Genomic DNA, 24,226 nt, shown 5'->3' on the forward strand with positions numbered 1-24,226 from the left:
GAAGCCAATATTTGTGCTTCTGTAATAAAAATTCTGGGAAAGGAGCTACCCTTCACCATGTGATTGTACAGTGCATCACGCCAGGGAGCGCTGATCTATTACAGATAATAAATAGTGATTGGATTGCTTATCTTTCTACCAATTCTGGTTCAGAGGAAGATAAGATCATTCACCTGCAGAAACCTTCATTGGCTGGGAGCCTTTTTGTGCACATTTTCTATATTAATATCAAGCAGGATTTAGTCTATTAAATTTAAGTGGTACATGGTGTACATGTTCAGTACTGCCAACGCTCTGTTTTTCAATAGACATGCTGTGCATATTTGTTTTAAGCATCAGTATCAATATATGATTTGATGATTTAGAGTTACTCGGGCTCTCTGAACAAAAATTTGTCTCAATTTAAATATTTTTTTTAAATATGTCTGTAAATAATTTATTTAAACTTGCAATTATCAAAACTTGCATCAAAGCCTAATTGTACTGTATTCTAATGGAGCCTTTTTAATTTAAATTATAATACTGAAATATTTCTCTTGCTAAAGTTTCGAAGAAAGTAGGAACATCCAACAATGGAAAATTATTAACTAATTACCTGGAGTGAGCACTGAAATGATAAAACAGGCTTTTTGGAGCTGTAGCGTCTTTTGCAGGTGCAGAGATAATGTTTTCTTTTCTGGTTAGAACAGTTCCTTTCAAAGTGGAAAACAGGTCTGATAGCTGGGTAAAAAACATGGTTCTCCTTTTCCTGATTATAAAACTGATGGAGGAGGCTAAGACACTACCTAAATCTCGAAGGATATAAGGTCCAATCCAAAACAAGAGCAGGAGCATATTCCAGACATGGAAGTGCAACATTTTAGGGGACTGTAAGCCAGTAATATCATGTTTGTTTGCAGTTAGTGTTTTTCTAACATACATATCTGGCTTTTGGTCGAGAACTGGTTTGTAACTCTCGCATGTAGAGGTGTAGAAGTCTGTCTGCAGGCAGCAGCAGCAATGCTGGAAGAAATGTGCTACTGCACGTTGACAGAATTGCCTCTACTCTTAGAGCTGAACCTCTGCATAAGCCTTTGTGTCCCAGACCACTTTGGTTTCAGCGGCTGTATGAGTATGCATGAGTAGGAGCCTGATCTCTCCCTGTTCACAGCAGGGAGAATGTTGGTGCTTCATTCTGCATACAGCTTGCCAAAAACTTGTTGTGTCCCAAAAAGTTCTTGTGGTGTATTGGGGCCATGGTGACCAGAAGCAGTCTGTGCACTTGACCTAGCTGTAGAGAGGTCCTGATTATTTTTCTTCCAATAAACCAATTATTTTTTACTATATGGTCTGATAAAGGTTGTTTAGAATAATGTCTTGAGCAGATTCAAAGTAGTTGTGTTGAACTAAAAGTTTTCAAATACTGCTTTTCTTCACTTTAAGTCTTTGTCCAAATGTTGCTTGATGCCATTATAAACCCAAATTATGAGGCATGTCATTCATAGTTATCTATCATAACGTCTAAAAAATTAAGAAACTGAGTTGATCCATGTTTAATAGAGATATTAAAAGTTGTACACATCTCTTCTGTGCACAGAAAACATGTTCAATCCCTTTAGAATAAAGGATGGCTTTAATTGCAAATCTTAATGTTTATGGTTAAAGAGCAAGAATGAACATTTCTTTAGGAGAAGGAAACCAAGTAAAATAAAACAAGGTTCTTGCTAGTGAGTTCAAAATTTGGTTGTCTTCAGGAGCCAGGAGTGCCCATGTATGAAATAGGTCCCTTTTGTTTGTGATAGTAGATAAGGAGCACAAATGTGTTGTTTTCCCTTGATTTCTCAGCTGCAAAGTGAGGACTTCACATTTCTACCTCACAGGAGTGCTGAGATATGATGATACATCTTCCAAGTGTGCACCACTATTAAAATTCTAGGTCTATTATCATAATATTCTATTATTTCCTGCAGATATTTATTTGTAAATATATGTAAACTTCTCCAGTCATTTTCTGCCACATGAGGCAGTTCAGGTAGTTGGATGTCTTGACTTTGATTCTATGTGAGCTTTTAAAAAATAACAATCAAATCAAAACAAGTGAAAAACCCTGCTCTCAAAAGCATTCAGCATCTCTCTCTGTTACGTGGTAGCCCTGGACAAAAATGTGACAGGTAATAACTGAAAGAAGATATTTCTTTGGTAACTCACAAAATACTTGTGTTCTGCGGAGGTCTGAAAAGACTTCATGTTCCACAATCGGCTGTCTTCCCATCCTAAGATGAATAACCCTATTCTGGCATTTTTTTGTTGCACAGTGGATCTACCGTTATGGTACAGCAACAGGTGCTGGAGCATTTGCCATTGTTATAATGCTAGCAAAGTCATTTACCAAGATCCCATGCTCACAGCTTTCCAGAACATCTGCTTTTTTTGCTTCGTTCCCTGCATGTTAGTTTCAGAACCTTTTTGACTTAAAAAAGATTCCCCCTACCCCCAGAGTTATTTCAAATCAAAGGGGACCCCTGGAGCTCTTTGTCTTACCTCTAGTTACTAAAGGTCACGAAATTTAATCCAGTACTTGAAAATCCCCAGGCAAAAAATCATTGTGCACTAGGCATGGAACAAGAGAGTTCAGGGCACATCACCTTATGGTACAAATAACTAGGTAAGAAATGACTGGACTAACATAGTGTCAATCCATGCATATACTGCAAAGAAAGGAAGAATTTCCCAGGGTGTGTAACTGTCTCCTCCAATGGGAAGTTCATACAGTTCCACCTTGGTCCCGAATCTGGCAAGAAGTACAACTAAATATGACCCCCATAGATAGACAAAATGTGCCACCCAGCGATCAACGAGCATTTTCAATTCTTTGCGTCTGAGTCCTGGTACTCTCCAGCCCATGACCCAAGTCCCAGTGCGGCCCTGAGAGGAAGATTAAAAATACTTCAAGGCACATCTGGCTAGGAGGAGGGTTGTAGCCCTCTGTGTGATTAACTGAAGCTCTGGAACATGTGATCTTGTTGTAATCTATCTTAATATGTAACTGCAACTGTAATGGGAAAGCTGAGGGCAATCCTCTTCTCCCCAAGGCCCTTGAAGCATGGTGACAGAGGCAACTTACAGAGCCGTGGATCCTATGGTTTCGAACAATTTATAAATACTAACTGGAGTCTGAATGGGAAACAAATATTGAAGGTTTGTCACTTGTTGAAAACTGTTGCGTCATAGGAACTCAGGTTTTGGATAGTAAGAAAGGAGATCATAGAATCATAGAATGCCTTGGGATGGAAGGGACCTTGAAAGGTCATCTAGTCCACTCCCCCTGCAATGGGCAGGGACATCTTCAACTAGATCAGGTTGCTCAGAGCCCCGTCCATCCTGTCCTTGAATGTTTCCAGGGATGGGGCATCTACCACCTCTCTGGGCAACCCGTTCCGATGTGTCAGATGAAGTGAGCCAGGGCAGTGCTTTTTCCCCTTTTAAAGATGTGGAGCTCAGACCTAGTTTTCTCACAGTATTTGCAGTTTTATTTTCCATTTTTGTAAGTAAACTCCCATCATTCCATGCATGTGTACCACAGCTGTGACCTGACTCCATAAGGAGGCTGCCTGCTTTCAGGCAGCTAACCACAACAAACCTAACTGAGGATGCTTGTAACAGGTTCATCCCAAAGCAGGCTTTCCTTTGATTTCTGATTTTTCTGCTTCATCTATGTCGAAACTACCTGCAAGCTGCTCTCTTAACATGTGCAACGCTCTTGCAGGCCAATCTGCCCCTGCTGCAGCGGGAGCTGCTGCACTGTGCAAGGCTAGCCAAGCAGAACCCAGCCCAGTACCTCGCCCAGCACGAACAGCTGCTTCTGGATGCCAGCACCACCTCACCTGTTGACTCCTCAGAGCTGCTTCTCGATGTGAACGAAAACGGGAAGAGGCGAACTCCAGACAGGTGAGCACCACCACGCCTTTCACACCCTGCTCAGAAATGTCCCGTGGGTCAAACGTGCTGAGCTCCGCTAGCAAGAGGGGAGCGTGTGGGTGGGGAACTGGGATGGTGTTCCCTGGATGCAGGTCCTGCCCTCATTACAGCTGTACAGCAGCCAAATTGCCTTTGTGTATGTGTGTATGCACACACATATATATTAAAAATATATATGCATACATTGACTCAGGTTGCCTGAGGACACGCCATGGTCATATCTACATAGAAATAGTACTGTCTGGCCAGTGCCATACTGACTATTTAGTGCATAGTATTTCTCTGCAGCATAAAGTGATGAGTAGATCACTCCAGCTCCATATGCAAGTCCTTTGCATTTGAGATTTTGTTGGATTAAACAGTAAATATGGGAAGAGTGGCTAGGCACTCATATTGGGAAGTACAAGGCAAGCTCTGTAGCGCAGTCAGGGCTTTGACTCCTTCTGCTGTGCCATGTTACCATATTCATATATCCAATATACATAAGGGTATTTCTTCCAAACAGCAAAAATGTTCACTGAAATCTGTTTTTTTTTTTGTTGAGCTTAGAAGGAGACCATGCAGAAACAGGGCAAGCGAGTGCTCATGTGCGAAGTACAGTAGCTTAGGGGTGTGGAGCAATTTTCTCTTATTTGAATAAAGTTCTTTGTTGAGTGTTACAAGAAAATGACTCTTGTGGTTATTTATTTTTAACTGTCTTCCCGTGATAAGTGTTAGAAATTCAGCTAGCGTATAAATGTTATCTTTGGAAGGGCCAAATATTGGATTTTTCTTAGTTTTGTTTGCCATGGATTTATAGTATGGAAAACTTTTATAATGCTATTCTGCCAAATGCCACTACTTGCATGCACAAGGCACTGCAAGTGTCCTAGTTATCTTTTAAATGAAAAAGGTGAAGATTTGCAAAGTCAAGAAGGCTTGCAAGTTTCCTACAGGTGACATTTTTGTGTAGGGACAGGCCACGATAACACAAAGCCTATCGAAAAAAAAAAAGTCTGGAAGTTCCCGAGGCTGGTAGGCAAAAGTTCAACACCAAATATTTGAGCATATTATGAAAGCGAGATATTAATGATGTAGATACAAGATCTTGAAAATGTCTGCATAGTAAAACTTTAAGCTACTCAGACCTAGAAGTGAGCAGTAAAAATTAAAGTAACGTAGCCATTGGAGAGACGAAAATATGAAAGTATTTTGCTTTAGATTGTGTTTCAGGAAAATCCCTGTGGACCAGCAAGAAAATAAAGATACCAGCACAGAAGCCCTTTTCCGTATACCCTCTTTTCACCAGTTTTTCCTGACAACTAGACCAAACTGAAATAGCCAGTGGTGGTAACACAAACCGGCTGACTGCATCCAAGAAAGATGATTAATTTTCAGACATTTTCCATGTAGTCTCTTACTCTGTGCAAAGAGATAACATTCCAAAGCTGAAATTTGGCTCCCTGGGGCAGTTCTGCTGCGTGCCCTTAGTCTTTGCTGAGTGGTATACCAAAACGTCTGTTAAAAAGGCCCTTAAAATGTTGTGCATCTTGTGAATAACTTAAATATCAGCATGCTGTAGTCCAGTAGCAGAGACAGTGTTTTTCTTACAAATAGACACACGTTAAATTATCTCATAAGCCTGTGAGGTCTTGCTTGACAGAGAATACAGAGGAGAAGAGGGATGTGCCTTCCTGACAGCCCTAGCTTGCTTTTTTTCCCCTGTTAATAGAGAGCAGTATTACTCGCTTCTCCCGTAAGGCCATAAAGGAAAAATGGGCAATAAAATATTTCCTTTATTTTTCTTCCTTCACATTCTGGAATAATACTTCCCACCCTTTGAGACCCAGTTTGACAGCGCTGAATTGCGGTTATTTTGTAATAAGTACGGCCTCACCTATGGTACCTTCAGTCCTGGTTGCGTGGCAAGAGATGGGTGGTACAGGTGAAGACTGGTACAAGAACTTAGTAATGAAAAGACTCTGTATTAGTCTTAGAGCAAAAAGGACATAGGAATAGCCCATAAGGGGACCGGCAGATCAGAAGAATATTGGATTTTAAAGTCAGCCTTCATCTTTTAATTAAAACTGAGGCCTAGAGAGATTTAAGTCTGGTTTATGGGTTTTGTTCTCAGTGTTCCTTTTTAGTTAAAATACACAGGTGCTCTTGAAACTCTGAAGTCTTTGCTTGCGAGCAAGTGCCTTTTGCCTTCACAACTGAAGTCTCTCTTAGGCTCTATCTAGCTCCAGGAGTCTTCAGTTCCTTTCCAGGTAGTAATGCAGCTTTTGGGGTGAGGGGTAGACAGTTTAACTTCCAGTGTTGTGGGTAAGACCCTGCGTTTGAATTCCCAGGGTCCAGGAAGGGGCTGTAATGCGGGGTGTCCCTCTGCCCTGCACACTCGGAGGTGCCGGAGCTATCAACTGGCAGCGTCTGTCGATCGCTGCTTGAAATTAGGCTCCTTCATTCCGGGGAAGTGGCATTTCAGAAAAACCCATGCTTTCTTTTTTGACTCCTAGATTCTTTGCTGTCATGAAAGACCTGGAAAGAGACTGACCAGCTCACCCATTGGAATTTTGACTTGAGCTTAAAAAATTAGGTTTTTTGTAGTATCAAACAACCCTGTTACGGGTTAGTCACAGCTGCTACTCTGTTGACTATGATTAAGGTTATACAGAAAAAAATAAACTCATACAGTAGTTTTGGCTGAACCAAGTTCAGTGGAGTTGTCTCATGAACTCAAGGACATTTGTACTATAGATTTAGTAAAACGAACAAGATCCTGTTGGAAAGATTCTTAAATATACTGAATGTGAGTTTGCATACCTTTTAATTTGGATAATGTAAGTAAATCAACCACAAAAACCTGTCCTCAGAGTCAGAGCATGCCTAGACTGAGTGAGTATTGAAACCAAATACTTGTCTGGCTTTATACTCATTATGCTATTAATTATTTTAATTGTTTACAGAGGAGCAGGAGGAAACATCCAGAAATAGATATACCTTTTGTTTAGATATCTAAGTAGTTTTCAAATATAAAAATACAGCAGAAGATATGAGGCATCCTTTAAGAGAAGGGTTTGCTGTGACTTGCTAGAATATGGAAAAAAGTGACTAAAAGGCAACATCTTTCCAGAGGAACTAAATGCAGGTGGAATAATTTTGTCTGGAGATATGTCTCTCAATAAAGTAAATTGTGGTATCTTTTTCACTTCCCAAGGGATATGAGAGATATACACACACGCACACGTATACATATTGCATATAATGTGTATGTAATGTCTCTCTCTGTCATATATAGATGCGCATGTGTGTGTATGATACATACATGTATATATTAGAAACATATATACACATGTTCTTCGATACTTACATTTTTCTTATGGGCACAGGTAACTGCATACCGTTGATTCCAATAGAGGTAAAATACAGTAAGGGATTAGGCAAAGGAAGCGGAATGCGTGTGTTGCACACAACCACATCACCTCGTGATTTTTTGTTAAAGAAAATCCACATACAGTAAATTTTTCTGGTTATAATTTCAGAACCTTTTTTGCATATGCATTTTCCAATTCTGGTTATTTATCTGCATATTCAAGTCTACTGTATGTGAGGTTTTATAGAGCAATCTGACAGCAGAGCTTTGTGTTTTACTGAATGTTTTCTTGGTGCATATGGTCTGACACGGATGAGCAGCCACGGTGAGATTTTGGAGTCTATTAAACTAGCTCATTAAAAAGATCAATCTGTTTCTGTAATAACACTGGGAACCATCAGTCACTGCAAGAGAGAAAAACTGACACCTGAGGAGACAACACGTTTTGGTAATTTGTTCATGACATGTCTTGAACAAAGTGTTCACTATATTTTGTTTACAACTTTGGGAGTTTACATTCTACTGTAGTGAAGCAAAGGAACTTGGACCAATGTGAGTTTTTATTTTGGTGAATGAATGCTTAATTATAAATAACACGATTTTAAATACTTTAACCACAAAGACTTTTTGCTAATTAGTCATCCTTTGAGCTTGCTGGGAAGGGCTGTATGGCACATGAGTGTGTCATATAGTGACACTACATTTATGACAGCTGCCTACGAAGTGGATATAGGATAGCACAAAAATCTGTTAGAATAGCTCTAATTTTGAGTGAGAAGAAAACAAAACTGGCCACGATTGTTTTGTGACTTTGGAAATTGCTGCTGTGCTTGCTGTACCCTTGGCACCCCTGACAAGGAATTTGTGTTGAACGTATCTGGGCACAGAGACTGACTTTGATAATTCTGTTAGGTAAATCTTCTTATTTGAAGAAGCTCCTTCACATCTCAGTAAGGTGAAGGATGCTCACAGCTCTTACAGCTATGCTTCTTCTAAGCCATGTGTAATTATGAGGAATTTTAAAATAAATTTCTTAATATGAACTGTTAGCAAGGCAATATTAATCTTTTCTGTAACATAGTATTATAAACAAAATAAGTATTTTATTCCAGCAAGGTATTATCACTTGTTTGGTCATCAAGACTTTATTGGTGGAAGTCCAATTTTAATCAAAGCATCTTGCACAAATAGCAGATGAACAGCTTTGCCTCCTTCTTGCAAGCTGACTTCAGTGTTCAGTGAAATTGGTGTAATACTCTTGGTCAGGTGAAACTTAATTTTCCAGCCAAGGCAGTTTTGCATGGTCAGATTTCCTACCCAGGAAATTATCCATAAATTGCAATAATTTAAAACTTAAATGATAACTTAAAACAACGTAAAGTCTGTTAAACAGGTACAGACTAATGACTAGTATCTATTCTGCTATCTTTAATCTAAGTAAAACATGGCTCCAAGTAAAATGACCTCTTTCACGTTTATAGCTGAAGGACCCCATCTTTATCATATTGCCAGTTTTCCAAACAACAGCGTCAATGTATGTGCACGTCAGGGAAAATGTTACCAACAGGAGCAAGAAAAAGAAAAAGAAGAAAATGTGTCAGTTAGGCTTCCTACACATTCAGTGTTATTTCCTCTCTACGGCTTGTTGTTGTTTTGCAAAATCAGATGGATTAGATGAAATCAGATGAAAATAGTGGCAGTTTTGGATTTGGAACTCAGATGGATCTGCCAGTTGCTGTGAAACAGGAGTGCTTCCTCAGGCACCAGGGGGTGAGACCTGGAAGAATGAGTAGGACTGAGATCAGAAGCAGAACAGTAGGTTGAGTTCAGGGCATCTGAATTATGGCACTCTTCAGTACTTTGTCTTTTATCACTATATTCAGTATATTCAGCTATAGTAAATTTGCCAGTGATTCCTGTTCTGATAAGACTTTGGAAGCCGTTACCTTTTTATATACTTCATATGGCCAGAAACACAAGATGAGTTTATATACAGTCTCATTCTGGTATTCTGCTAAATTGTTTATTTGGTCACTGCAGAAAATATAACAACAAATTGCAGAATTAAGGTTTTAACACCCAGAAAAGACCTGACAGCCATTAGCCAGCATAGTAGCAAAAATAGGAATTCAATTTCAGTGAATGTGTTTTCAATGATAATACTAATTTCTATGTTAGTTGAACTCAGGGTTTTAGAAGAAAATGGATATGCTGGTTGCCCAAGCTAATGCAGTGCATTCCAATTAAGGTAATTAAGTACAAAGCATTCCTAAAAAAACACAGAAGTACCTGTACAATAAGGTGCAAATATGTACATTTGTATGCAAATATATGATTTTAACATCTAATTATAGTGCAGAAAAGGAAAACTGAAATTCCTACTTGTCACAGTTTTCTGGTTTGCTTTTCCTACAAGTGATCAAAAAAAGTAAATGAAGTTATTTGATTATTTACAGTTTCTGATTTTTTCCCCATCTTAGTTAGGGATCATTCTAACTGTAACACTAAAGAACCTTGGCAAACGAATAGCTTGGCTTGTACATATAGGAAAGTCCATTTTTTGCTTGCATAGTGTTTTTACAATTGAAAGACCTGGACATTGAGTTTGAGTAGATATGTGCAAAGAAAGCACACACCAGCAACTAAATACAAAACTTGTCTTGGAGAGCTGTCAAAAACGTGACTACCCATTGGGAGTTATTGCAAGCACTTCCATTGTGCCAAAAGTCATTAAAAATATATGATGGTCCTCAGATTTTCCTGATGAAGAGTTTTCACAGCCATTCTGCGTTTGCTTTGGAACAAGGTACATACTCCACTTTTTAACAAAGTATGTCTTTTATATCTCTGCCCAAAATTAGAACAGCTGTCCTGCTGTATTGGTGAAAGATTCTCCCTTCTTTGCCAAGTTAAGGTATAATAAAATATATATATACCTGCAGCTTCTCTGGCATTAGTGATTGTGGTGAGGTCCCTGGAAAATCTCTTTACTCCTTCTGAAAACAGTGCAACCCATCTTTTCATTTCGTGCTGGTAATTGCAAGATCTTACTTTGATCCTCTCTCCCAGTGGATATTGGCAAAGATTTTGTTTCATCCTTCCTCTCATTGACATTGAAGGAGAACCTGTTGAGGGGCAATAATTAATACAGTGCATGTTTCTACACAGACAGTCCCTTGAGGCTGGTTGGATTGTGGGGAGGGTTTGTTGAAGGGCAGTTGGTTTTAACAGCAGGCAAAGAAGCAAATTAAATCAAATTTACCTTCCTGTCAAAGTGACAAAAAATTGTGTTATTATTGGGAAGATGCATTGTGCCTTCTGTAAATCACAGAGGAAAAAGTTCTCTTTAAAAAAGGCTGGAATATATCAGCTGTTTAATAAAAGTTTTTGGAGGAGGGATGCAACGTCAACAGTTCGTGATATTTATATCTAATAACTTTTCTGTTCAAAGCTAATGTTTTGTAGGTTTTGTTTATTCCAGTGGTAAAAAAGACCCTGTACTTCAGTAAAACGAAACTTCCCTAAGCTCCTAAAAGGAGTTGTGAACCTGTTGAAGTAACTCTAGCCTGCCTTTTTTTATTTTAACAGAAGATGAGTTCAGTGTGAGTTCCAGGTTCTCAGGCAGAGGTGCAAAATAGAGACTTCTTTGGAAACAGCTGATTATGAATCAAATTAATGAATATCTATAAAGTAAAAAACTGCCCTTCTCCCTGATAACTCTTCAAAGTTGCCTGAGTATAAAGCCACCCTCTAAGAGTAATGGAGTGGGAAATCTTGAATGTTATTGAGGTCTTTAGTCTAACCACATCATCCTGCAAAATTAATGACAGGCACAGCACCTTTGACTGGAATAGCCCAGATGGTACAAAAATCTCTGAAGGAAACATTTCTCATCATCTAGAGTAATTCTTGCCCAAAGTCTCAGTGTGACACTGATCTTGATGGGAGCTCATCCTGGCATTACCTATAGCCGAGTTTCAGCACACTGCCACGCGCTACCTTAAGACTGTATGCTATCCTCTTGAAAAATACCCACGTTTCTTTAACTGCAGATTTCCCCTAATCACTATATGCTATAGCACTACTGAAAGCAAGAATTTGTCGGCCTCTAGCTTCATGTATCAGTTGATTGTTTCAGCTCTGCAATTACGTGTGTATCCATCCCATCAGCTGGTGATTTCAGTGAAGGGTGCCCGCTTTCCAGCCCAACTCTAAGCCGCTCTGTCGGAAGGCTTGCCCTGCTAGTATTTCTCAAGTTACAAGGGTAGTTAGGCAAGGTGAATGTGTCCTTTGAATAAACAGTGTTATGAAACGTTCTGCAACACCATACATTTAGAGCAAAGTGAAAGAACAAGCTTTAGTTCCTAAAGCTGCACATGTTGGTGGGAGTGTGTGTTCCTGAGCAGCTCTGCTCACTAAGTGAATTAAAGTTCCTTTGCTTTGTTTTTCAGAACCAAAGAAAACGGCTTTGACAGAGAGCCTTTGCACTCAGAGCATCCAAGCAAGCGGCCCTGCACTATTAGCCCAGGCCAGCGGTACAGTCCAAATAATGGCTTATCTTATCAGCCCAATGGTCTGCCTCATCCCACCCCACCTCCACCTCAGCATTATCGTTTGGATGATATGGCCATTGCCCATCACTACAGGGACTCATACAGACACCCCAATCACAGGGACCTCAGGGACAGAAACAGACCTATGGGTAAGGCATGTTGATTTTCTGCACTGTTTTTTTTAGGTTTCTCTTTTCCTTGTAATTATATTCTGTATTTTGAACAGGGTATTTTTTGCTGATTAAATATACCTGCTGTTTAGATGTAGCCTTTATAGGTGTTTGTCCATCTAGCTGCTTCTAATGGCCTTATTTTCAGATTTATATTTGTAAAAGTGGATTTAATTGTGTCTTTGCTACACTCCAAATCAAGATAGTCAGAAGGAGCAGGAACCCATGCTTTCACAGCTGCGTAGATGACCTGGACACTCAGGTGTCTGGCAGGCAAGGATGGGTAGAGTCTTTTATTTTTCTTTTAATGCCACATTTGTGACTATAACATCAATAAAGCTTCATTTCAGCTTAGACTAGAGGAAAGCCTTTGGAGAAGGGTTTCATGTGTGACATCTCAAGGGTGCACTGCGGTGTGGGGATGTCTGCAGAGGATGCAAACAGCAGAAGCACCAACCACACCCTGCGCAGCACGTTTTGGTTTAAAGGGATGTCTGATGCTCTTGGATTTGCCTGGCTTGCTTCACATCTGCACTTACTATTCTTCCCTGTTTTAAACAAATCTTCAATAAAAGAGGAACATTTACAAATATTCAGCATCTGTATAGAGGAGGCTAAACAAAGAGCAAGTGTCGGTTCCTCTTGAGTGTTGATAATAAATACTGGCTTGGTTGTATCGTGTTGTCAGCTGCTCTGATATATGTGTTACATTTTAACCACATGTTGTTTAAACATCTGTGAAGGGATGAACCCTTAATGATGCTCTGTTGACATGGTAGTAATTACTGCATTTAGTGAAATAACATTGAGTTTATACTAATATTTTTTCAACTCTCTTAAGTACAGCTAGTATTTGATACACTGAGTTACCAAATAATTGCCCTGCTGACTTATTCAAGTAGTGAATGAAAAATTATATATTGTATTATATATATATATATATATATATATATATATATAAAATAAGTGTACATAATCGGAAAGGGTTGTGTCCATTTTTGAGAGGTCATCTTGCAACGTGCAGAACTTGCAGAATTGAAGATACTGAGTAAAACAGTAGCATCTTGTGTGGGGAAAAGTGCTGAAGAGAACTTAGAGCAAAGTTTTTAAGTATCCATTTATTTTTGTGGTGGCATTCCTGATGCTAGACCAGGTAATGTATGATATATTTGTCTGATAGGCTCTTTTTTCTTTTTTTTTTTTTTTTTTCCCCTAGAGGACTCCCAACATTGTAAACATGATTTGCTCCTTTTTGGCAGGGTTGCATGGCACACGTCAAGAAGAAATGATTGATCACAGGCTAACAGACAGAGAATGGGCAGAAGAGTGGAAACACCTTGACCATGTAAGGGCTGAATGTACTTTTACGTATAATTGTCTGAAAGGAGCCCTTCTAACATAGAAATTTAAACTTTTTCTTTTAAAACAAATCTGAAACTTTGGACAAGTTTTGAAAATGTTGGTAATTAAATCTAGGGGCTTGGTGTTCCGCATTAGGTAGCTCATATCAGCCCTTGCTGTTAATGTACCTGTTGCAGTATCCTAATTATTACAGGCTGCCAAAAGGGGAGTAGACTCTTGTCTGTAAACCCTGGATCTGGGACACATAACCCTTGCCCTTAGTACTGGTTAATTGGATTTGTTCTTTGAATTTGTTAGTGCTTATAACATTTGTAGGCACCAGTTCTGGACCAGATCTCCTGGCCTCCATGGTGCCATGTGATACTAGCGGTGGGATTACAGTCTGTTCAGTCTTTTCCTCCTCTTCTCCCTTTCCCCCAGAAATCCCTATCTCTACAGTTCAGGATCACCAGTTAAACAGGAAGGGATTGTCACTCTTAAAAAAATCCTGTATTTGAAAAAACAGGGAGAGGTTCCTTCATTCTTAAAACCCAGGCATTCAGCACATTAATGTTTTCTTTATTTTTCTGTTGGTTTATGAATAAAATGTTTGTTTTTCTTTCTCTGCTCCATCCACCGCTCTGAATAGCTGTTAAACTGCATAATGGACATGGTGGAAAAAACTAGGCGATCTCTCACTGTACTACGGCGATGTCAAGAAGCAGACCGTGAGGAGCTTAATTACTGGATACGGCGGTACAGTGATGCAGAAGATTTAAAAAAAGGCGGTAACAGCAGCAGTAGTCATTCCAGACAGCAGAGTCCAGTGAATCCAGATCCAGTCACATTAGGTACAGTATCCATATTAAAAATTGTTTACCAGTCCTCTTTCAGCTCAACTAACTGCTAGATGAAGTTTGTATTTGTTCTTCTGATTCTTCTTCCATGATAGCGATGAAATATTCCTCTCTGCTGACTACTGAGTGAACGATAACTCTTATGCCCTAATAATCATGTTTACATGTGGAATGGCTTGGGTTTTTTGGGTGATACTTGGTAATTTGCTTTCCATTCAGCAATGTCTGAGAGTGGTGGGGCGGAAGGACAGACTGTCACGTACGGATAGCAGAGCAGTGAGATGGGCACTGACTCTCCATCCCTTCCGTCTCCCTTCCTTTACTGCTTGATTAAGGAAACCTGTAGGTGCTTCTGGATTGTTAGCACTGTGAAGCCAAGGGCTTTCAGCTTCTGGAATCAAATGACTTAACTTGGAAGTTGTCTTTCTAAGGAAATGAAGGGAGATATAAAGATACGGGCACTTCTTAGCTGTACTTGGTTTCTGTCTAAGAAAGAAACAACATCTGGGATGCCCACAGCCATGCACACGTGATCCTGCTAGGTCTGTGTCCACCGCTGCACCTCACGCAGGTGTGTCTGAGCTAGTTTGGGTACTGCTCGCTGTGTAGTTACACGGAGCCGCTCAGAGCTCGGCTCAAGCTGCAAAGCCCACTTACAAGGAGCAGACCAAGCAGTTGGACGTTCACCCCCTGCAGTCCTTCACAGTCACACTCTCATGATACCTCACACAACTACTCCAAGATGACTGCTGTATAAAAACAAGCTTCTGTTTCGTGGGGTTTCTGTAATTTATTAATATGTTGGCCTGCTTCTACTCCATCCCCTCGCATTTATGGCAGGCGTGGTAAAGAAACTCATCTTGGTGATGCCTTTTTATTGTTCTCTGCTCTTTTGAAGAGAACAGAAAACTGCGATTGCTTGTCCTATATTTATCTTAAAAAAAAAATAAATTAAATTGTCTGTATCAAATGCCATCTACTCAGAATCATCATAAACTGTGGTCATTACTAGAATTGCATGTGTGTGTTATTTTGCAACTAGATTTTATTTAAAGCTGTGTTTTCCTTTTGCCCTTAAGAATAACTTATTAAATCTAAAACTTATTTAATTGCAAATAGAAAAACAGAAAAACAAATCTAATGCCCTTTCCATCTTACTCTTGGTAAATCTCTAGAGTTCTTACTGTAATATTTAGTGCCTCTTGATAACAAACAAACCTTTTTTGTGTGTGCGTGTCAAATGATCTGAGCCAATAGCTCTATAAATTAGCTTCAGTCAGTGAAAGGAAGGGTTATGGAAATGCTGTTCCCAACTTCACTAATAAGTCTAGTCCCTAGAGGAGCCCTTCTCAGAAAGAATCATTCAGGTAATGGCTTGTACGAATAGTGTTAAATGTAATGTAAAGAAAGACTCATAAATATGGCATCTGAAATGTCGATCACATCTACAGCTTCGGGAAGAACACTTGTGAGGAAACCCCTAGATCAAAAGCACTGGCACCCTTCTCTAGTAAAGCTATGATGCAAAAAGAGCCAGGGCATGGTGCTTGTAAGTATAGTTAGGAGGTAAAAAAAATGAAAGGAGACTGAGTTTTTATAATTTCCCCAAAGAAACTGGAACTCAGGGCATTCATCAAAACTGTATAGATAATAGTAGAATCCAAGAAAAATAGTCATAACCACAACAACAGCAACAAAAGATAAAATGAAGATGAAACATACAATTAGACCCCAATATTATCATTTTGTTTGTGTATTTGTCAAGATGAATTCTTGGAAAGAGCGAAGTCTTGTTTGTTTAAAAAGACATTATACGGCCTTCAGCACTGGACACACCAGTCACCTCTGCAGTACTATGGGTACAACTGAACTGGCTGGAGAGTCCATTTCAATTTTAACATGTCCATTTTGGTTATTTGGCTTTAAAAATGACTTCTGAGACTCATGGACATGAAACTTGGATCGGTTCAGTGATGTAGCATCCATGTCAATCATAAATATTGATAAGAAGTACTTTTATGTCTGACATGTAAGGCAGAAAATACTCACTTCAGAGTGTATGGAAAGGTAATCCTTATATTTCCTCAAATCTGGTAGTAATCTAGTTAACAAAATGAAAACTCCTATCATTCAGAGGTACAATAAAATTGAAGCAGTGTCTGTGAGCCTTGAGTTGCTGTTCTGTTTAGGGCTTTTTATTTTAGTTTTGAAGTGAGGAGGAAGGGGTTGAAAATTTCTTCCAGTATTTTAATTAAAGTGCCACAACATGCAAATATTGGGTTTTGCTGCAGGGATTCTAAATGTCAGTGATTCCCCTTTGTACCTTTTTTTTTTTTTTTTTTTTAAAATGAGCTAATCCACCCTTTAAATCCATCTTGTCATCTTCACCAGCAAGAAGAAAAAACAAGGGGGCCATATGGCTACATTGTCTGTGCCTTTGTTTCTTTTTCTTTACGATTAAAATATCATCACTGAAGTGATAAGTTCTCACTATAAACATTATGCCATGGACTTCATAGATAGCTCTCGCTGAAAAACTCTGAGCTGAAATTTAGCATTGATAGTTTGAGTCCAAAAGAAATGGAAGCAAATTCTGGTCATCATTTTGAACCAGCAGATCTTTTTTCCTGCCAAAGAAAGACTTTTCTGCTTCTTTTAATCTGACATCCCTGTAAACCATGTTGAACGTGACAGTTCACAGTGTCTGATCTATATATTTGTGTTGATATTTTTAATTAAGAAATCAAATGAAATATTTGATAATTCGTTTTAATGCAGTGTAATCCAATACACGGATTAGCCAGCTACAACAGGTCACAAGCTCTCATTATTCTCCGAGAGTGTTGAAGGTAAGATGGGTCCATTCTTTTCAGTCTGAATAATACATGTTTATGAAAGTCTAAAAATGACTCAGACTTTATATATATTCACTTGATGAACTGTGATGGTCTATGAAGTGAATAATACATCATCCGACTCCTCCATTTCTGCTGAAGAATTTCGGTACTACATACTGCAGCAGGACTGCAACTTTCATCCTAATAGTGAATAATTACACATATCAGACAATGTATACTGAAATACACACAGTCGGATAAATTAAAGATGAGGGTTCTTCAACATTGCGGGTTATAAACAAGATCTATAACCTTATTGAGTGCAGCTGTGGCTCTAGATAAGTGGTGTAGGCACACATCAGAAGGTCTGCAGAGATGTTGATATTTTGTGTCTGTTGAATTTATCTGTATGGAAATCTTACAAAACAGAGTTTGAAGTTTCCAACTAAAGAGTGCCAGTACCTGCAGGATTTGCCCCAGGAAGCCAGGATTCTCAGAAGTGTATGAATTTGTCAAAAACACGTAGGTTAGCCATTTCTTAATACATTTTTAAATGTTAACCCTTTCAGAGCTAGTTTATATTTTATCAAAGGTTGTGCACCCTCGTACTTCCAGCGTTAGCCATGGCATTCCTGCCGTTATATGTCTGTTCATGCTGCGATGATAAAAATCTTCCCTTTGCCATTTGCAGATAATTGGCATTGCTGTGATATGCATGATATGCTCAACATGAGCTAACGGGGATGCTGTGAATACCACAGTAACATTTATAACTTGTAGTTCTAGAATGTAAAGCCTCTGTAATATTGATGATATTAAGTATTACTCTTAATCCACTCGCTGCACAGGAGGTATGGGCTGGATTGTGGCGTACTGAATCGCATGCTGTTAGATAGGGCTACAGCTGCAGGAACACCGGGGGTTTGTATTCTCAGTATTCATTCCTGGCCTCCTTGGGACTAGGGTCGTTTTTATCCATTCCTTATACCACCCTTGTTACTGTCGTGCTTTGCAAAATAACTCATAGGTGGCATAACAGAGAGAAAATCTATTGCTAGTCATTGGAAGTTCTTGGTCGAGGATGATTCAGTAATACAGTACCTGTGTGGTTTTCCTTTTCTTATTCTTTTTAAATGAGAATATAACTGTATTTTTAACACAATTTCATGTGTATTCCGTGAGTGTTATAATAGCAACAAAAATGTGTTAGAGGGCAAAGAAGGGCAAAGATGTACATAAAAATACTTGAAACAAGACTAGCAAGGTAGTCTCATTCAGTATTACACTTCTTCAGATTTGTATCTATACGTTCCATTAATTGGAGTGGCACACTTTTGAGCCTGACTCTTACAAACCAGGCGGTGAATATTTATTCCTCTGAGAAGTTTGTTGCCTGCGTCCCACCAATGGTGTTACATTTATTATAGGATAGAATGAAGCAAAACTTGCATATGAAATAGGAAAAGCATATAAATACATATAAAAGCTTATATATTTCATATAGTTCAGGGCTGTTGATATGCAGCTTTTATTATGCTTGAGCCCTAATGTTCACTGTGGCGTATAGGGTATTGTTGTTGCTGCCAGTGTTTTCATAAATACAGTAAATTCTAAAAGGTCCCCAAAAGATCCGCTGTTCATCTCTGTTTCTTATTATTTTGTTATTATAGGCTTTGATGTCATTGTCCAGTGGTAAAAACGGCCATTCTTTTAGATTTTCAACCCATTTTCTGTTCCTCCTTTCCAAATATGAATTAGGCTTTTTGACAGTTTTGAGCACATCTTTTCCTTTTAAGTCTTTTTGTTCTGTTTTCTTGGGTTTGGTCCTTATTGTCATATGAGAGTTCACCTCCTTTATTTGGTCCTGATTTTTCATCTCAGTTTCAGACCCATATTTATTTCTGCTCTTACAACTTCACATCTCTCTCAGGGCTTTCAGCACCTATTCTCCTTATATTAAAACCATGAAAAATAAGCAGTCTACAGCATATTTCTACTTGCTGAACACCAGAAACCTGTTAGATCAATTAACTGTCAATGATTCTTATGGTTGAATGCGTTCCTGAAATAAACAGTCGGGGCCCATATAGAACGTGTCACTGTATTGTGACTATAGGATTTTTCTGGTGAATGTTTTCTTTCTTGTTAAAAAAAAAATAAAAAATCCAAGATAGACTAAAATAGTACTTTTAATATATATTTTAGAAAACAATGTATTATGTTGTTCCATGGTATTCAGTAGAATGTGAGGTCTGAAACTGAGACCAATTTTTCTGTCTTTTCCTCACGTGTATTCTTATGTGCCTGTCCCACAACTTTATTGCTGAAAAGTATATTTTACATTAAAATAGAAAATTCCAAAAACATTTTCAGTTTCAAAATCTATTTTAGTTTTACTTCATATAGACTTTTCACAGACAAGCATTGATTACTCTCATGTATATGTGCTTTTTATTTTCCTTGTTGGGCTTTTCCATATGGTTCAGTAGGAACCAGACTGATTATCAACAAGTGCTCTCATACCATGCCTCTCTGTGAATTTCAAGAAAATTCCGTAGTGTGCATCCCTTTGTTCTCATAATAACACTGTTGCATTTTCACCATTAACAAATCTGTATTATGTCTGACACGTAAAGCTTTTTCCCTTATCCTTTTCTGTATGAGCTGCCTTGTCACTTCAGGTTATTCCTAACTTTGTCTGATTTAGTTCCATTTCCTTCCAGGCAGAATTTACTTTGACTTCTAGGTGCTGCAGTCAGTCAGCTAATATAGCGCATTCTTCCTCATTATGGCTTTTTGCAGTTGGTTTTACATTTAGTGTTTTAGGGACTTCACTTGATTGTGTTACTTTTGGTTTGAGTTTGCTAGACGTCCAAATCAGGATCTTTTGTGTTTTAGTTTTAGTGAGCAAGTTCTGTGATTCTTAATCTGAAGCACACCTTTCCTTAAAAATAATAGTAATACAAGACTTACATCCTCTGGTCGCATCCTGTAGTTTAGCCCCCAAAAGAAGATTGTTTTCATGGACTCATCACCACTGACTAAACAATAGTCATGTTAGTAATATTTTTCTTGCTTGGAAAATATGGTTTTTATTATCTTCATAAGTGCTTCTTGTCTTTTTTTGTGAGCCATTCCAAACTATGGGAAAGTCTCTCACAAGCTCTTGATTTAATTCTTCTTGCAGAGGATCTCATTCCTCATGTAAATAATTTGTGGTTGGAATAAGAGCTTGATTGATGTTTATGTTTTGGAAATTTTAACAATTAGCTGGCAATCTGGTCATTTATGTCATTGAATTCCATTTTTGGAAAGTCATGTGTACCAAAAAATCAGCCCCACATCTCTTTATTTTTAATACTAAGTACCACGGTAAAGGGCTTAAATCAAGGTTATGATCCCCTTGCAGTGGATGGTACCTTAAATAGCAGACAGGAAAACTCAACACAAGGCATGAATGCAACAAACCCCTTGTTTTGCCACATTTGGAGTCTGTTTGGGTCTTTTTCTGCAGGTATTGCAGGAGAGCAAGTAGGAGTGTGCTAATTTTTTGCCTTTAGTTTTCCTGAGCTTTCAAGCAATGTTTGCTGCTGCCTCCTCTGTCTCTGACTGAACTGGCACTGTTCCCATAAGTCTAAAAGCCTCCAAGGGATGAGAGAAGTGTACACAATGATATTTGTCATCTCCAGAATCATACAAGCCAAGTGATACCGAGAATTTTCCTGTTTTCAGGATCAGGTCTGAAGTCCTCTGTCATGTCGATTAAAGCAATGTAAATAGTTAGCTGTTTTGCAGAATCTTGCACACACACACACACCCCCCCCCCCCCCCAGCATTTTATGCTCGAGAGGTGTGAAATTCTGCCTACAAAAATCCATTTTATTTTCATCCCATACTTTAGTGGCAAACAGAAGAGCTGGGGAAATCCACTCAGCTGCCTGTCAGATGGGAAGATTCAGTCCACCCCATCGGTGTCTGCAGATTCATGTGTTAGAAACTGCATCTGTGGAACAGTGCGCAGGGATTGGGATTCCCTGCTCTCTGAGTAGTTGAAATGGCCCCTGTCGTTTCCACCTTTGTTAGCTGTCTGCAATATTAAATGTCATCTTTTAAATGTATTTAAGTTTCTGTAGCCTACTGTGTATAAACAGTACTGCATGCGTATGTATAGTGGTGTAAAAAACGATTCACAAAAACTAATGATTCAACCTTTTTCATAAAAATACGACTTTTTGACCAAGTTATCAAATAATAACTTTAAGATACAACAATGAATATATTTAGTACAAATTAGTATTCAAAGAATGGCATGTGTGCTTTTGTTATGTCTCAAACTCGGCCATCAAACAGGATGTTTCATTTCTAGCAACATCTCTAAAAAGATGCAAACCTTATCTCTAATGTAATAAATAAAGTTATATTATTTTGACAATTGAATTCTATCACACAGGTAATAGTAATCATGGCAATGAACTTACCTTTGTGGTTGTTGGGGTTTTTTTTGCGTTTTTTTGTTTGTTTGTTTGTTTAATTTCTCCTCTTACTTTGAAAAATAGTTAATCAGTTTTTAAATTGTATTTGAAAAGAGAAGCTTTTCATCTGCTGAGAATCTGTATGCTAAATTTCAGGCCAAAGTGAATTTTCTTTTTGTATTGTCTGATCTTGCGCCTTTGAAGTCCGTGTGGAAGGGATCTTGCTGATTTCAGAGCTCTTAGGCTCAGGCCCAGAGGTTAAACCTTTTAAAAAAAGAGGAGGGGGGGAAAGAGCTGTCAAAATGTGATGGAAATATATGGGTGAATTACGAGCTTCAGCTCCAGTGAGGTTGTTTGGAAGCATATGTATTTAGGGGCTTAACCTAAAGTTAAAGGTTCTGTTTTTCAAACTCGTGCAGCTACAGTTGCCAACATGGGCTCAGATATAGGAAAGCGTAGCTCTGAACATGTAGAAACACCCCTTTCTTTTTCTGTGGACAGCTTATTTGATCACTGGAACGACATCTTGGCTTTCATCTCTGCTTGTCAGTAGCCATTCTGTTTTTACAGAGCAGAAGTGCCAAGCGCGAGCTGTTGCCCTCTTTCTTCTTCCTTTTCATAAACATAATGACAAAGGATGAAGCACGTCACTCCCTCAGTTGGTCTCGCAAATCCAGCCTTAAAAGCATGGAAACTGTCATATAGCGTTGACTTGAAACGCTGTAAAATAAAAATAAAGCAAACTAGCCTCAGCTTGGCTTAAGATGAGACATATGAGTCCTAAACATTGATCTGGTCTGTGTGACATTCGTGAGCTACAGCCATGGCACCCATTTTCTTTTGCATAAGAAAAAACTTCCTGTGATTTTTTTTTTGTCTTAGTAATGGGAAAAGGTATTTCTCTAAGTCTTGTTCTCGACAAGCAAGCATTGCTTACGATGCTCTTTCTTTTCCCCTCCACACCCCCTCCTCCTGCAGAATCGCATCGGGAATTCCTTCACAGGCCTGCGTCTGGATACGTGCCAGAGGAGATCTGGAAGAAAGCTGGTAAGAACTGTTTAAAAACACCAGCTTAGTCTTCTGGCAGCTGTGTGCAGTTGTTAATGCACTGATGTGAGGGATGAAAAAAAAGGGGGGGGCGGGGGGGGGGCTTACTAGTAACAAGAAAAAATTGTGTTTAATAATCTTAAACTGGAACTGATCAGGACATGAAATAATCTTTATAATAGAAGCATCTGCTGCTATAGTTATGGGGATATCAGTACTTCCATGAAGGACCCCTATTTTCTGGGGTTATAATGGTTTCAGGCTGAAACTTGATACGCTAAAGTTTCAGTCTGTTAGCAATTTAAAAAAAAAGTTTGTGTGGGATTTTTTTCTAAGCTTCAAGGTTCTTACCTAGTTAAGGTCAGAATTCCCAATGGAGGGAGAAAAACCTAAGAATACCTGTTAAAGAAAAACCTCCAGCTATGCAATGTAACCATTCTTAATTTTAAAAAGATTTTGTGCCTGTCAGCCCCCAGTGAAGTCTGTGCTCATAAACTTACAAAGTTTTCAATGAAGTAAGCAAGATCGCATCTCTGCAGCTGCTCTGGGTGGTTGCACGGGCATTGGCAGCGTCTTCCCTGAGCTTGAAAAGCACGATGGGCAGATGTTGTGGTGGTACAGAGTTTTTTTCAACACTTCAAAACTCTGCCAGAACACAGGAGTTTCCTGGCAAGGATCCTATTGTGGTGCTGGCGCTAAACCTTTGCTCTTTCAACATCAATATCAGAATTTTCTTGTTTTCAGAGGGGCCAGGAGGTAGCTCTTGAACTCCAGTGATGTAGTTGAGCTTCTATATATACGCTCATACACACATCCCCCTTTTGAACACCTGTATAACCATGAAGTCTACTGCAGCTGTCTGAGCAGGAGTTAATGATTAAATGGCAAATATGCAGCAGTTTTGACGCTTTCTGATCAAATCTCCTCTAACTGCTTGCTGCTTCTTGGTGTATTTTAAACTAGATACAGAATATATGTGTAAAAATGTTCTGCTGGCATTTTTTGCATCAGACAAGAAGTTGTGTTGTTTGTGTGATGTGGGTTATCATGTAAAGTCTACATTTGTCAATACGTAAATTAGTGTTTTTGGAATTGCTGTGGTTTATATGAAAAATAACAAAATAATCTACAAATTCTTCTTTCGTCCAAGGAAAGTGTAGTCTTTGTAACTCAATGCTCTTGCGTACCCGAAAGTAATTTTAGTTTGTTTTGCCATATTTATAGTAACATCTTAAATGAAAAATAAGAAAAAAATATGCAGTCCCAGGAAATCTCAGTAAGAGGAGCATTATTCAGTTGAATTTCAGGAACTTTTTCATTCTTGTAAAATCTAGGTTTTGATGTTGTTTGGCATATCAGGTCATTTATGACCTCTAGATGCAGTACAATACAAGAAAAAAGTTTCTTCTTAAGTTAGCAATACACGTTAATTGAAGCTTTTGGCCTGAGTTATAAAATTGGATGTGCGTTCACATTGCATATATCCACAAATGGTAGCGTAAAGGAGCTGTGATATGTCATCTTGTGAACATATATGTCATCAGTTCCTTTAAAACAAAGTCTTCCCTTTGGTCCATTTCTAGTCTCTTATTTTCATGCTGATGTGAGTTTAAATCAGATTCCCTGCATTAACTGAGTAT

At 38.7% G+C, this 24,226-nt stretch overlaps 1 protein-coding gene across 5 annotated transcripts in view; it reads left to right on the top strand.

Annotated features, from left to right (window-relative positions):
* RUNX1T1 (RUNX1 partner transcriptional co-repressor 1) overlaps nucleotides 1-24,226 on the top strand; it is a 116,030-nt gene that overhangs the window by 73,858 nt on the left and 17,946 nt on the right. For 4 of the 5 annotated variants that reach the window (XM_082326794.1, XM_082326797.1, XM_082326798.1 and 1 more), the window contains 5 exons: nucleotides 3,746-3,927; nucleotides 11,761-12,011; nucleotides 13,292-13,377; nucleotides 14,023-14,224; nucleotides 22,518-22,586. In XM_082326794.1, the coding sequence (XP_082182920.1) occupies nucleotides 3,746-3,927; nucleotides 11,761-12,011; nucleotides 13,292-13,377; nucleotides 14,023-14,224; nucleotides 22,518-22,586 (790 nt within the window). The remainder of the gene's footprint in view (nucleotides 1-3,745; nucleotides 3,928-11,760; nucleotides 12,012-13,291; nucleotides 13,378-14,022; nucleotides 14,225-22,517; nucleotides 22,587-24,226) is intronic. The other variant, XM_082326796.1, reaches the window with a different exon arrangement.

Source organism: Platalea leucorodia (assembly GCF_965183815.1).
Source record: "Platalea leucorodia genome assembly, chromosome: 1".
In the NCBI taxonomy this organism is placed as follows: Eukaryota; Metazoa; Chordata; class Aves; order Pelecaniformes; family Threskiornithidae; genus Platalea; species Platalea leucorodia.